This window comes from Diabrotica undecimpunctata, chromosome 2 (genome assembly GCF_040954645.1).
Source record: "Diabrotica undecimpunctata isolate CICGRU chromosome 2, icDiaUnde3, whole genome shotgun sequence".
In the NCBI taxonomy this organism is placed as follows: Eukaryota; Metazoa; Arthropoda; class Insecta; order Coleoptera; family Chrysomelidae; genus Diabrotica; species Diabrotica undecimpunctata.
This window is the reverse complement of record NC_092804.1, coordinates 14,467,400-14,481,778: the sequence shown is the minus strand read 5'-3', so window position 1 is coordinate 14,481,778 and position 14,379 is coordinate 14,467,400. Positions and strand designations below refer to the sequence as shown.

The 14,379-nt window shown below is 30.8% G+C and overlaps 2 protein-coding genes across 3 annotated transcripts in view; one reads left to right on the top strand and one right to left on the bottom strand.

The window, feature by feature from the left end:
- The window catches only part of LOC140434227 (uncharacterized), a 144,133-nt gene that overhangs the window by 71,619 nt on the left and 58,135 nt on the right, over window positions 1–14,379 (top strand). The gene's annotated exons all lie outside the window — the stretch shown is intronic.
- On the bottom strand, window positions 3,807–12,282 carry LOC140434226 (uncharacterized). Its single transcript, XM_072522324.1, has 2 exons — window positions 11,513–12,282; window positions 3,807–6,288 (listed from the first exon to the last, which is right to left on the bottom strand). The coding sequence occupies exons 1-2, from the start codon at window positions 11,536–11,538 to the stop codon at window positions 4,332–4,334; spliced, it is 1,983 nt and encodes a 660-aa protein (XP_072378425.1). The 5' UTR covers window positions 11,539–12,282; the 3' UTR covers window positions 3,807–4,331.

The window sequence follows — 14,379 nt, the reverse complement described above, 5'->3', positions numbered from 1 at the left end:
TTTAATAAAGACATTATAAATTGAATAAAGACAAAAGACAGCAGTTAAATAAATAACATCACAGTATTCTACCAGTCCTTACATACGGAGCAAAAACCTTAACTATCACACAAACATCAGCGGAAAAATTGAGGACACAACATAAAATAGGAAGGTAAATAGTTGAAATAAGCTTGAGAAATACACTATGAAACATAGAAGTTCATAGACGAACTGGAGTGAAAAACATAATCGAACGTATTACAAGTGTTACGATAAATATTACTCATATTTAACCTGTAAACATTTTATTATTCTAACGAGTATTTTCTAGTAGGTTCTCCGATCCGCTAAAAAACATGTCTGGCGTTCCATACTATTCGAGAAGGGTCAGCACAGGTCCAGTCGAGGGGACTCCAGAATAACGGCTGTTTTGTATATGTAGAGGACATTTTTATTTGAAGTTAGTCTGAATAATGGTATAGAGTCGTCGAATTGTAACGCGAAAATAAATTAGTGTAAATAGTCTGAAAATAAATATTGTAAATAAATAATATAAATTAAAGTAGTTGTGTTCTAGTTTTTAGTGATAAGTGTAATCTTGTACATAAATTAAATAAAGACTCTAATAAACTAAGTGTTAGAACATATTATAATAAATAAAGTTAATAAATTAGATTCATAAACTCAGTTCACAAGACAAAAATGAAGGTGGACGGGAGGGACATGTTGCAAGAATGAAAACGGCAGATAGACAAAAAAAATTGTTTGAGGGGAGACCACGAGTAGACAAGGGAAGAAGGGTAATGTCCCTAACACGATGGACCGATAACCTAAAGCCCGCCACTCACGATCCAACGGCGCAGTACAATTTTGTTGGCTGCAATTGCAGTACAATAATATTGAAAATCGAATGGGAATACACACGTACCGATTTTGCAGTACGAGTTTTATTTTCAAATCTGCAACACAAAATAAGGAAGCAATCAGAAACATGTCAGATAACGATATACTTGTAGCGGCTCTTGCTCTTGGTATAACCGAAAATAAACGAAAAATGCAAGAAACTTAGGTGCTGGTGCAAAAATTGGTTGCTGAAAAGTCATATATACAGTCACATTTATTGGAAGAATTGCGATTATATCCAGATGATTGGAGAAATTACCTTCAAATTGATGAATCTACTTACGTTGAATTGTTATCATTATCAGCAATCTATCTATCTATCTATTTATAGCCCAAAATCTATTCATGTGGTAAATATAGGCCTCTCCCATTTGTCTCTGTCTTCTGTTTGTCTTTTCCACATTGGACCTGCGCTTTGCTCAATGTCATCTTTCCATCTCATTTGCATCAATCTAAGTTGTACCAAGAACAACTTAGATGGAATGAAGAAAACTCAAAGAGCTATGGAAAGACAAATGTTGGGAATATCGTTGAGAAATAAAAAGAGGAACGAGTGGATAAGATGCAAAACCAAAATAACAGACGCTGTCGAACATGCATTGAAATTAAAATGGAAATGGGCTGGGCATAACGAAAGATATCAGGATGGAAGATGGAATAAAGAAATTGGCCGCTGGAGACCATATACTGCAAAAAGGTCAAGAGGTCGACCGCAAATGAGATGGAAATGAAATGAGATTATCAGCAATAACACATTTTATTCAGAAAGAGGACACAGTTATGCGTTCTTCAATACCCCCATATGAAAGAACAACTTTAAGGTAAGTACCAACGATATATTTAATATCGATCTACAAGAAAGTTCGCGCAATAAAAGTTTGTCACAGACTGGAATGGTCAGAAGAAACAATTTTGTGGAATATTTTAATAATGAAGGCGCTGTAATCTGACAAAATAAAGCTATGTATATGAATTATATTTCTTTCATTTACTTACCTCTTTCCCATCAGACATATTAGAGACAGGTGTTCTTCGAAAATCTTGATCGCCTAAAAAAATAGCAATTGAAAATACCATAACTTTGGCTCATAAATTTCTTTAGTAATTTTAATTCCCTTTTGTAAGATGTTCGAAAATTATTAATTTTTTTTACCAACTCCTCATTAGCATTCACTTTCACTTCTTCAAATTTAGCAACCAAAGTATTCATTGCTTTTTTCTAGTGGTTTTATCATGACATGATGTCGATTCTATTTTCCAAAGACAATCTTGTTCTTTATAAATGTCAAATAAATCTCTTAAAAATTTGTCGTGATAAGCCATTTTCAAACGATTTTTTTGTACGATTTTTGTACTGCTGCAAACTGACTTGTTTGTCTGCCGTCAAATCGCGCCAATTTGGTCGAATGGTGCAAATACACCAACAAATTACGTTAAATTTTGTAATATTCGAATTCGACAAAATCGTTCTACGGCGTTGGAACGTGAGTGGCTGGCTTAAGTGCTGTTTCTGAAAGAAGAGTTCATTCTATACAAAAAATCCTAATAAACATTTTTTTCGGCGTACAGATTCGGTAAATCGATGTTTTCGGTTCCGCTCCTCCTAGAAGGGGGGTTTTAGAAGGAACCCCGGGGATAGGAGGAGCAAACTTCTTTGTATCTTTTTTGGGGTCCTAAAATTGACATTCTCACCAAAATTCAGCTTGTTCGTATGATTTTTAGATGTTCATTGGCATTTTCGTCTCTGACTTTGGAGCAGAAATCAATACTAAGAATCTAAAAGAAGCTTGAACCGATCACTGAGACAGAAATTAGAAGATTTAGAAAAGAATCCGTGAACTAATTTTCGAAACCAAATCTTCCAAATTTTTCTGTCCTTTCAAATCTTAACTGTCTTTTTCCATTTAGAAAAGAATAGATGGGAAAGGTTGAAATAAATTCACTATCATATTTTAAATTCTTATTAATTCAAATTTTTCAGTGTTATTATTTAATTTTGTTTAACGAAATTTAAACTATTTAAATCCTAATCTAAAAAAACCCGTCTTCACTTTCTAAGCTAATATTTAAATTATCTTACAGACTCATCTGTTATCCAGTTCACATGTTCACAACCGATTTGTGTTTAGAAATTCTGATAAGACGCTTCCCTCTTTGTTTTATAAAATATCTGCATTCTCTTTACCTGCTAACCTTTCTTTCGTCCCATCAACATAGTTGTACGCCGAAAGCTAAAAGCCTTAAAAAATATTAAACAGATGTCTTGTACCGTGGGCGGATGTTTAGCATTTGATATTTTTTGTTGGAAGGTCGCAAGGCACTTATGGTTCTTCAATTTTATTCTTTAGATTGAATTATTTAATAGATTGTAGATAACTGCGTATTAGCAAATATTTTTGTAACAGTCTCCTTTAAATTTATAATTTTACTAAAAATAATGTTACAGTCTTATAATCCCCATCTTCAATAATTTATGCTAGCTCCTGTGGAAATATTTTTGCGATGACTCTTTCTGTTCTTTCTAATAATACATACCTTGAGTGAGATGACAATTTGGCGCTTAATTTTGTACCAGAAACTATAGATTTTCTTATAGCAACTTCATTCTTTTTAATTGCTCTTACAGTTGATTCGCCTAAATTAAAATGTTTTATAATTGCCGTAGATCCTTCACCTTTTCCTAAGCGATCTAAAATTGCAATTTTCGTTAACAACGAAATTGATTGTCTTTGGTGTTTTTTTCTCCATTGGGCTAAATAACATCTTAAAAAAAGAAATAAAAAGAAATAGACTTACGATATTGAGATTGCAAAAACCTCTTCTAATGGAAAATAAAACTTTTGTTATGGAATACTATGCGTTTATTTCTTCTCCGGACTAACTCTTTGTTTTGGAATTAAACAGAATATATTGACATGTATAAATTTATTATATTAGAGGATGAAAATTACACTCTGCTTGTTATTTCTTAAAACTATGAATATATAAGTTCTGTTATCTACAATTATTTAACGATGTTTCTGGATGGATTTGAGTACAAGAGATTGGACTCAAATATTAATATTAAAATAGCAAATACGGATAGCTTATCGAACAAAGAAATAAGAGAAATAAATTATTATTATTCCATAGATACGAAGTATTAGGTGAATAAACTAGCGAAACTTATTTATTCTAAATAGGAAAATATTTATGAAGAGTATTGATTCTGATTTCTAACAGCAAATAATTATTAGTGATTATACATGAGAACTTTTCATAATTGTAAATAACATATACCAGGTGACTAAAAACTATATAGAAATACATAGATACTTTAATTATCTTACATGTGAGTAGGTAGGTACATTACACCTCCTTTTGTAAGAATGAAAATAATTGTAAAATGAATTTTCATTTAAATGGTATAAAACATTTGTATACATTATTATTTTATTTTAACACATTTAAATAGTTTCTTTTAGTCTCGATAGTCTTTCACTTCGTCTTATCGGTGTAGTCTCTGTGAAACTAGTCTCTTCACACTTTTTGGATTCACTATAATTATTGTCTTTATTATGTTTACAATCTATACTTAAATCTGTCTCATGTACATGTTTTCGTTTACTTTGACATATATTTAGTGTTAAACAATTTGTAATTTGTTGACAACTATGTGACGGATTTCTACGAAATCGTCGGTAAAAATATTTAATTATCCTGTATAAAATATAAAGTAACATACATTTTATCAAAAATAAGATTGCATAAGTGAAATAAGAACTATTTTTTATTGTGTCTGAAAAATTAATATTTGTTTCTGAGGTCATTTTCTCTAAATTATCTAGTTTATGGCTTGCTAAATTTAATGCATCTCGATCGAGATTATTTAATTGTAAGGGAACAAGGTGTAATTTGGATTCATTATTTATCTTAATATCATCACAACAGACTTCTGGAAGGGATAAATCTGGAATGATAGACTGAAAATTACTTTCTTTTGGATTTGAGACAGATATCAAAATAGTTGATCCGGTGTAAGTTTTGCAATTATTCGAAGTAGAAAAAATACCTGTGTTTGAAAGAACAATAGATATTGGCGTACTAGTCTGACAGCTTAAAGTTAAATCTGTTGGTTTGGGTAAAACATATATCCAAGAATTTGGTTTGTTTAATTTATGCCAAATTTCATATTCTGTTTGAATTATACGAGTATCGCAACTAGATGGTATGTTTGTTATTGAAGTTAACAATTCAGTTTCACAAATTGGATTAGTGTGTGTAAATCGGAAAGTATCAGGATTTTTGCAAATAAGTTTTTCTTCATCTAATGAATAACAGTCTTCTAATGTATCAATAGTAACATAAATGTTTCTATTTTCTGAAAGAACAAGATATTTGACAGATGGAAGAATAAAGGTAAGTCTCTTTAATGTTGGATGAATTATAGGAAGAGATATTAGTTTAAAAAGAGAATAAGGAGTATTACTAACCAAAGGTATACTAACCGTAATTAAAATCTTGTTATCAAAATATATATATTTAAGTAAAATGATATCGAAATATTTATGAGCATAATCGATAGTCAATGGAAATGGATAAGTCGATGTACTAGGTAAATGCGTTACCGTTTTAGATAATTCTTGAATTAGTTGCTCAGGTGTTATAACAGAAGGATGAAGGTTATTATTTCTTGCAAATAGAATAACGTTTATTAAAGTAGAATATTCTTGTTGTAATTCTGTTATAAAGAAAGTTAGTAAGGTAAAATGTTCTTCAATTTTTTGTTTTAAATCTAAATTAAAATATTTATTATTCATTTTATCTGTGTAATTGGTAATTGATTCAAAATTTTTATCAAAAATCACTTTGTTTCGGTCTAGATTTGTAATAGAGTTATTAAAATTTGCAATCGTGGCTTTTACTACATGAATTTGTTGTTTTAGTAAATCAAGAAGATGATTTTCGTTACTTTCAGCTTTGTTAATAGCATTATTGAAATTTTCAGCATCATCACTGTCTAAGGTACCGAATAAGGTCCTGAAAACAGATCCAATTGCATTAAATAGAGCGCGTTTTGGTCTAAAATGTTCATGCAGAATTATGTTTTTTAAAGTTTGTTCATCTTGAAAGAGTCTAGGTATGATTTGTCCTAAGAGTTTTAGTGAAGTATCGCATAATCGTAATTCAATAAGAACTGGTTTGTTTTGACACAGTCTTAATGTTTTTTGATAGGTGAGATCTACAAAATTTAATTTGTCTGTAAAAGGTTGTAAAGGAATATGACTTAATATGTTCCAATGAGTTTCAATAAATTGAACATTTTTTATGTGTTCGTAATAGATTCCAGGTGATTTGTTGATAGGAGTATTGGTATATTTCTTGTGAATTTGTTCACTATTTGTCAGCCATATTATTGCATACCTGAAACAAAAGCATGTTTCAATCTATTCATGTGAACTTTTATTGGTTTTTTATTTACTAAAATTGTGCAATTGACAGGAGAATTTATCTCTAGAATTTTATAAGGTCCATTATAATTTTGTGTAAGTTTTTTGGTTTGACCCTTCTTTGTTTGCTCATTTTGGAGATATACTAATTGTCCTTCTAAGAAAACGGTGTCATTAATCTTTTGGTCATAATATTTTTTACTGACTACTTTAGATTCTAATAGATTCGTTTTTGCTAACTCATGAGATTTTCTAAGCTTAAGTGTTAAATTATCTAAATAATCTTCATATGTATATTTGAGTTCTACTGGTCGTATTATACTGCTAGGTAGATTAGGTGTATATCCAAATATTAGTTCATATGGTGTGAATTTGGTTGAAGTATGATTAGTTGTATTATATGAAAACATAGCAAAATCTAGCCATTCGTCCCAATCGGATTGATCAGCTTTAATATAATGTTTAAGGTAGTCTGCTAAAGTAGCGTGACTCCTTTCTAATGCAGCATTTGATTCTGGATGATAAGCAGTACAATTTATATGTCTGATTTTAAAAAGCTTGGCGATTTGAGAAAATAATTTGGAAGTAAAATCTCGGCCTTGATCAGTAACTATTATATCGGGTTTTCCAAACTTGCAAATAAATCCACGAACCAGATTTTCAGCGATAGTCTTGGTTTCATGATTCGGAATTGCATAAGCTTGAGAAAATTTTGTTAAGTCATCTTGTAATGTTAATATGAACTTATTACCTGACTCGGTTAAAGGTAAAGGACCTACTATATCTAAAAATATTTTTTCTAATGGATTTGAGCTTGTTGTTGTTATCTCCATGGGCTTTACGAATTTTTTTCTAACGAGTTTATTTTTCTGACAAGATTCACAGGTTTTTATAAAGTTTTTAATATCATTTTTCATATTATTCCATTTGAAATGTTTTTTTTATACGATTGTATGTCCGATGAAAACCAGAGTGTCCAGCCGTAGGACTAGTGTGATTCTCTTGTAATATTGTAGTTATTTCCTCAGGTTCAGGATTTGTTAGTATATCATGATAAATGATAATAGATATATCAGTTTTTCTAAAAATAAATCTAATCATAGATCTAATTTTTCCCCAACTTAATTTATCGTAGCTAAAAGTTATTCTGGGTAGGCAAATTTTTAATATTTTATCGTTTAATAACCAGTCTCTTAATTTTATTAGGGAATTAAATATATCTTCATAAGAGGTATTGTCCCAATAATTATTTTTTATAAATATGTAATAAAAGTTTTTATTTTGATCAGAAATATATATAATGTCATTTAGTCTTGGATTTTTGGCTTTCAATTTTTCTATATGACTGAATTGTTTATTTATTTGTTTCTGAACGATCTCATTAAAATTTAAATCTACGGAAACAAACAATGCTAAATTTTGTGAAAATGATGTAATCTTTTCATTTGTTTCTTTTATATTATCATTTGTTATTAATATAGTTTCGGATTTAGATAAGAACTGTGAATAAGTGTCATTATTTTCTTTACTCATTTTGTTTATTTGTAAGGTGATTGTTGCCGGGTTTTTGTTTTCTTCGCAAATATTTGTTTCAGATATGGTTAAAGGAGGACGACTTAAACAATCAGCATTTTGATTTAATTTACCTGGTTTATAAATAATTTCATAGCTATATTCTTCTAATGCTAATCTCCACCTAACGAGTCTTGATCCGGGATCTTTTACATTAAATAGCCATGTGAGTGGTTTATGATCCGTATAAATGAAAAATTTATTTCCGTACAAATATGGTCTAAAGTGTTTAACACTCCATACAATTGCAAGTAATTCTTTTTCTGTTGTGCTATAGTTTGATTCCGCTTTGTTCAAGGTACGACTAGCATAAGCAATAGGTAAATCATCTGGTACTTTACCTTGAGAAAGTATGGACCCTATTGCATAATTACTAGCATCCGTTGTTAAGACAAAGGGTTTGGTAAAATCTGGATACTGAAGTATTGGTTCTGAACAAAGTATTGATTTCAGGTTCTCAAATGACTGTTGTTGAATGCTTGTCCAATTAAATTCAACATTTTTCCTCAGCAGTTTTGTTAAAGGTTGTGTTAAAGCACTGAAATTTTTTATAAAGCGTCTATAATAACCAGTGAGACCCAAAAAGCTCTTAATATCTTTTTGTGTTCTGGGTATAGGAAAATCTGTAACAGCACATACCTTTTTTTCGTCCGGTTTGACACCAAATTCAGTTATTAAATGTCCTAAATACATTACTTCGCGACGAAAAAATTCGCACTTATCTGGTTGTATTTTTAAGTTGAATGTAGACAATTTTTCGAATACTTCTTTTAATCTTTTATTATGATTTTCTAATGTATCGGCATGAATGACTATATCGTCGAGATAGACAAAACATCTGTAATTTTGTATTCCTGAGAGGACAGTATTCATTAGCCTTTGAAAAATACTGGGAGCATTTTTTAATCCAAATGGCATTCGTGAATATTGATAATGTCCAGACGGAGTTGAGAAAGCAGTCTTTGGAGAATCCTCAGGATCCATTTTGATCTGGTGAAATCCTGATGTTAAATCTATTGTTGAAAAATATTTTGAATGACCCAATTGGTCTAATATATCGACTATATTCGGAAGTGGAAATGAATCTCCTATAGTAATATCATTTAGTCGTCGATAGTCTATAACAATTCGCCATTTCTTCTTTGCTGAAGCATCGGCCTTTTTTGGCACAACCCAAAGGGGCGAATTCCATGGCGAAGTTGATTCTTCGATAATACCTTGATCTAGCATACCTTTTATTTGAGTTTCGACTTCATGTTTGTGTACTTCAGGATACCTGTATGATTTAGTGCTAATAGGTACATTAGAATTTAAAGGAATTTTGCAAGTTATGGCATTTGTACTGGTAAGTTGATCTCCTTCCAGATAAAAGATATGATTGTACTCCTTGCAAATAGAAATTAAAGATGATTTTTCTTCACTATTTAAATGATCTGTTCTCAAGGCATTTTTTAATTTAGCAATTCTGTTAGAATTCGTATTATCTTTATAAGAAGACATTTTTCGTATATTTGCATTGTTTTGTAAATTTGGAATTTTTTCTATTGCTACTTGAATATCGTTTAATTCAACATCCGTTTCAGTAGTGTTTACGATTGAGGTTAAAAAGAAATCATTTTTTACTTTAACAACACTAGGACATAAAAATACACCTTTAAAGATTTCGCGTTCGGGACATAATCCTTCGCTTAATTCATTATTTATTACTTTAATTTGAACAATTGTTTCAGTTCTTGCGGATAGAATAGTTTTATTACTTCTTGAGTTAGAATTAGAGTTTTGATTTAGTATAAGATCGTCTGAACAGGATTTTTCTTCTGAACAGGATTTTGATTTATGATTTCGTGAAGAGTTACAAGTTTTATTTGTGCATATCTCAGTGGATTTTACACATTTTGGACTTGAATTTTCTTTGGATTTAGAGTTAGATTTAGATTGAATTGGATTGGATAGTAGTTCTTCACTACTTAAGGTTATTTGGATATCATTGGTTTCTAAATAAGAATGATCCTCTATGGATTTAGCATCATAAGGAAATATTTCATCGATATTAGAACTTGTCTCGATATTTTGATCTCTCAGAAATTCGTCATTGTCATTGTTTAATGGAGATTTTATATATTCGATTGAAATAGAACAATTTTTAAAGTTTAATTTATTTTCTTTATAATCAATTTGGCATTTATTTATTTCAAAAAAATCGCTACCTAATATACCGTCGAAATGAAGAGGAAAATCGTCTTCTACGACATAGAAAACATGAGTTTGGACAAAATCTTTTATCTTGAAATTTACGTTACAACTACATATAGTTTTATTTGGATTTAAGACATTTTTATCAATGCCTCGTAGAGTAATAGACTTAGAATAAATTTTTGGAATGTTTAGTATTTTTGAATATTTAATTAAAGAAATATCTGCGCCTGTATCGATTAGAAACTTGCAAGAGGATGGATTAGAATTATTTACTAAGGGTAAATCTACATAGGAAGTGACTGAGAAGTTGATGGTTGTGATACGGCCTGAACTGAACGAACTCCTCGAGAATCGACCGTTGGTTGTCGAGGATTCTGGAAGTTTAAAGAATTTGTTGGATTTTTGTTTTTATTGTTAAATTCGCGTTTTCTACATTCTTCTATAACGTGACCTGGTTTTTTGCAGTATCTGCAAAAACGTTGGGAAGTGTTGGTATTTTCTTTTCTTAAGTTTGGAGGAAAATCAGAATTGGAATTTGAATTTGAAGGTTTATAATTTTGATTTTGAGAATTTGACCTTTGAAGATTTGAATTAGGATATTTTGGGTTTTGAAAACTAGAATTTTGAAGATGTCTAACATTTCTATCTGAATTGTTTTTATATCGACAGTTATTTGAGGAATGGTTATTTCGTTTGCAAATATTACAGAATGGTCTGAAAATTTCTTGTCTTGATAACTGTTCTTGTTCTTCGGCAATTGCTATAGCAACAGCTCTTTCTAAGGAATCTGGATTTCGGGCTTTGATTAAAATAGAGAGGTCTTTGTTTAATCCTCTAATAAAGACATTTAGTGCTTGAGTTTTTAAGAGTTTAGTACATGCATTTCTTGCATCTGGAGATAAGTCTGGATCAAGTGTATTTATTAATTTTATATAGCAATTTTCAACTTTATTTGCAAATGACATTACATTTTCACTGGGCATCTGACGTAAGGAATGTAATTCCAATTGCCACTGACCTTCAGTTCGGCGTTCAGAATAAGCATCTAATAAGAAGTCTTTTAAATCTTTCCATTCGTCAAATGTTCTGTTTCTAGTTATGGCCCTAGCTTTATCGGTTAATTTAGTTTCTATAATGGCTAATAAGATGGGTTTGGATTGCGGATTTACTAAATTGTATGCTTTATCACAATTGTCTATGAATTCGTATAATTTTGATTTTGTACCATCAAATCGAATGAGAAGTTTTTCAGCTATTTCAATTGATACTGACATTTTATTTGAATTAGAAGTAGAAGAATTTGAAAGAGAATTTGAGTCGGGAGAAGGTATTTGTTCGTCAAATAAGTTACTTATATCAGGATATAAAGTAGACATACGTTTACAAGATTTTTAAAATATGAGACAGAATTTAAGATAGAATGTACTTACAAGTAGAATATTGTTGTTGGTCGCATAGTCTATTATTCCACGGGTTCACCTCTACTTCCGATGGAACTACAATTGGGTTATGACTGGAACTGGATTTCGAACTGGATGTACTGGACCCCAATGTAATTAGTTGTAGTGGCGATTTTTCCACACTGACAGTTTTTTTTTTGAATGATTCCTCGAAGGAAACAAGTCAATTCAAAAATTCCTCAGCTCTCCTTCTATCAGCAATCAGAGGAACTCTGCTACTAATATCCCACGTTCTGACACCAAATTTTGTTATGGAATACTATGCGTTTATTTCTTCTCCGGACTAACTCTTTGTTTTGGAATTAAACAGAATATATTGACATGTATAAATTTATTATATTAGAGGATGAAAATTACACTCTGCTTGTTATTTCTTAAAACTATGAATATATAAGTTCTGTTATCTACAATTATTTAACGATGTTTCTGGATGGATTTGAGTACAAGAGATTGGACTCAAATATTAATATTAAAATAGCAAATACGGATAGCTTATCGAACAAAGAAATAAGAGAAATAAATTATTATTATTCCATAGATACGAAGTATTAGGTGAATAAACTAGCGAAACTTATTTATTCTAAATAGGAAAATATTTATGAAGAGTATTGATTCTGATTTCTAACAGCAAATAATTATTAGTGATTATACATGAGAACTTTTCATAATTGTAAATAACATATACCAGGTGACTAAAAACTATATAGAAATACATAGATACTTTAATTATCTTACATGTGAGTAGGTAGGTACATTACACTTTACTACACTCACTTGAAATATTTCAATTAGAAAACCGTTCTGCTTATCATACTGCAACTTGGATTCAGCAAAATTTTAAACAACTTATAAAATGAAGCACCTCTAAGAGAAAAACTAGTTTAAAACAATAACAAGCAAGCAAGCAATTTAATTTAACCCAGCCTGTGAGACTTGTTTACCCCTTAAGAATGACACTCGGGTGTTATCATTCATTGAGGCGAGGAGGATTAACTATTGTACTCAGGAGTCATTCCACCGCGCCCCAATGCTTTAGACCATCACTTTCCCCCCTATAGCACTCTGATGCGCGATAGGGGCACAACTATCAGCAAAGTGCTTGTCGTGTGGAAGTCCTGGGTACAAGAACGATATCCTATCCAAATCAAAGCAAGTTAGCTTAAGGCGCTCTTTTCCTGCTATCTCTGGTGACTTATCATCTAATCTGAAATTGCTTGCTCGGGCCCCAAGTCTCCGCTTCGGGCTCGCCCAGTTCGGCGACTTGGCGCTCGAGAATGAGGGCCTCTCGTGCCCGGGTTTAGGGTTTCTTGTTAATTTTTTTTTAGTGGCATTCGCCTTTTTAGTAGTTTTGAATTTTTTTTTTTTTTTTTGGTGGCCGAAGTCGTTTTTTTAAGTTTTTTGTAATTTTTTTGAGAGATGTCTGAAAAGTAATGTCATTAGTCATTATAAAATTTGCCAGTGCTATGTGCTGGGTTGTTTTCTGTTGATTGTTGATGGTTGTACCTTTTAATGCGAAACTAGCACTGATATAATAGGAACATCATGTAACAAGGGAATTCCCGAGTTGCAAAGGCTCACTTTACTGACATCTGTATGTGAATAGTTAATATTTAATTATAATAGTTGATAATAGAAATTTTTGGATGAAATACAAACCTCATAACTTTAAAATCGCATAAAAATAATCCGCCTAAAAAGAGACCTTACTGTAAATTTAAATGGTGAAACATTAAATTTGTTTATCGTCGCTCAAACTGCAAAACGTCGTATTTGCAAAGATAAACAAGTTTAGTTAATGCAATCTCTGTGTGGAGGCCAAACGGCCATTTTAAAAACTGTGAAACTTGCAAAACATACAATATTTACAATTATTTACAATGTTTACAAATTTAATCTTTATATTTTTTGGATCTCTTTTAATTTTTCTTCCTTAGTACCCTAATTCTCTATTTATTTCGACGCTTCCTTTGTTCTTCATTTTTATAAATATTCCAGTAAGTATGCATTTCCAAGATATAAAACAACTTTTTCTAATCCATATGTGATCAAGCGACCGTCCTTGATGACGCATTAATAATCAACATACCAGAGAGGCAAAATACGTAAATGGGGGTCAAACGTTAAAGATTCTTTCTTTGCCTGTTTGGAAAAAGCAAAAGCAACTTCAAACAAGGCATAACATGAATAATCGTTTAGAGAAAATGTCGGTCAAAGGTTTTGGTTTATTTGTCGATTTAATTTATACATTGAGGTTATGCAGATGTTAAAAAGACGAAAATTTAAAAATATATTTTAATTGAATTGTAAATGGAACTGAATTATGTTTCTTTCGCTATTTGATAATGACTTTACTAAAATGAATTAATAGAAACTTTCTATTACACTTGAATGCAAAACAACGTTCCTATTAATTACTATGATATTCAAGAATATATATGTTTAAACTACACAATGGCAAATATAAATTCGTAACACCTTTGTAATATTGGGCGCTGAATTAACAAGCTATTCCAATAAAAAATTTATATTTAATATTAATTTAATATCAGTTAAAAAACCTAAGATAATATAATAATCCAAAAATTTACAATAGCGCACATAACTAACATATAAAAAACTTTTCCCTAACATTTCGCATATTTTCGGTCCTTATCATATGTGCTAACGTTTTGATCGGCGAGACCTACTCCTCCCATAAAATTATTGTAAAAAATAATTACTTCTGGACAAGTGAACTCAGCTTTTTCTCCAGTTTTCAGCTTTCTGTTGATAATTCCAGCAGTTTTACTGTGACAATTGGACATCAGCATCACTTCTTTCGTATCTTTCCACCTAGT

Bases quoted from the DNA above. Each gene is read 5' to 3' on its own strand.
- LOC140434226 (XM_072522324.1), bottom strand. From the start codon at position 11,538: ATGCGACCAACAACAATATTCTACTT. The intron at 6,289-11,512 runs GTAAGTACATTC...CTTTTGTTTCAG, and splicing joins CCAACAACAATATTCTACTT to GTATGCAATAATATGGCTGA.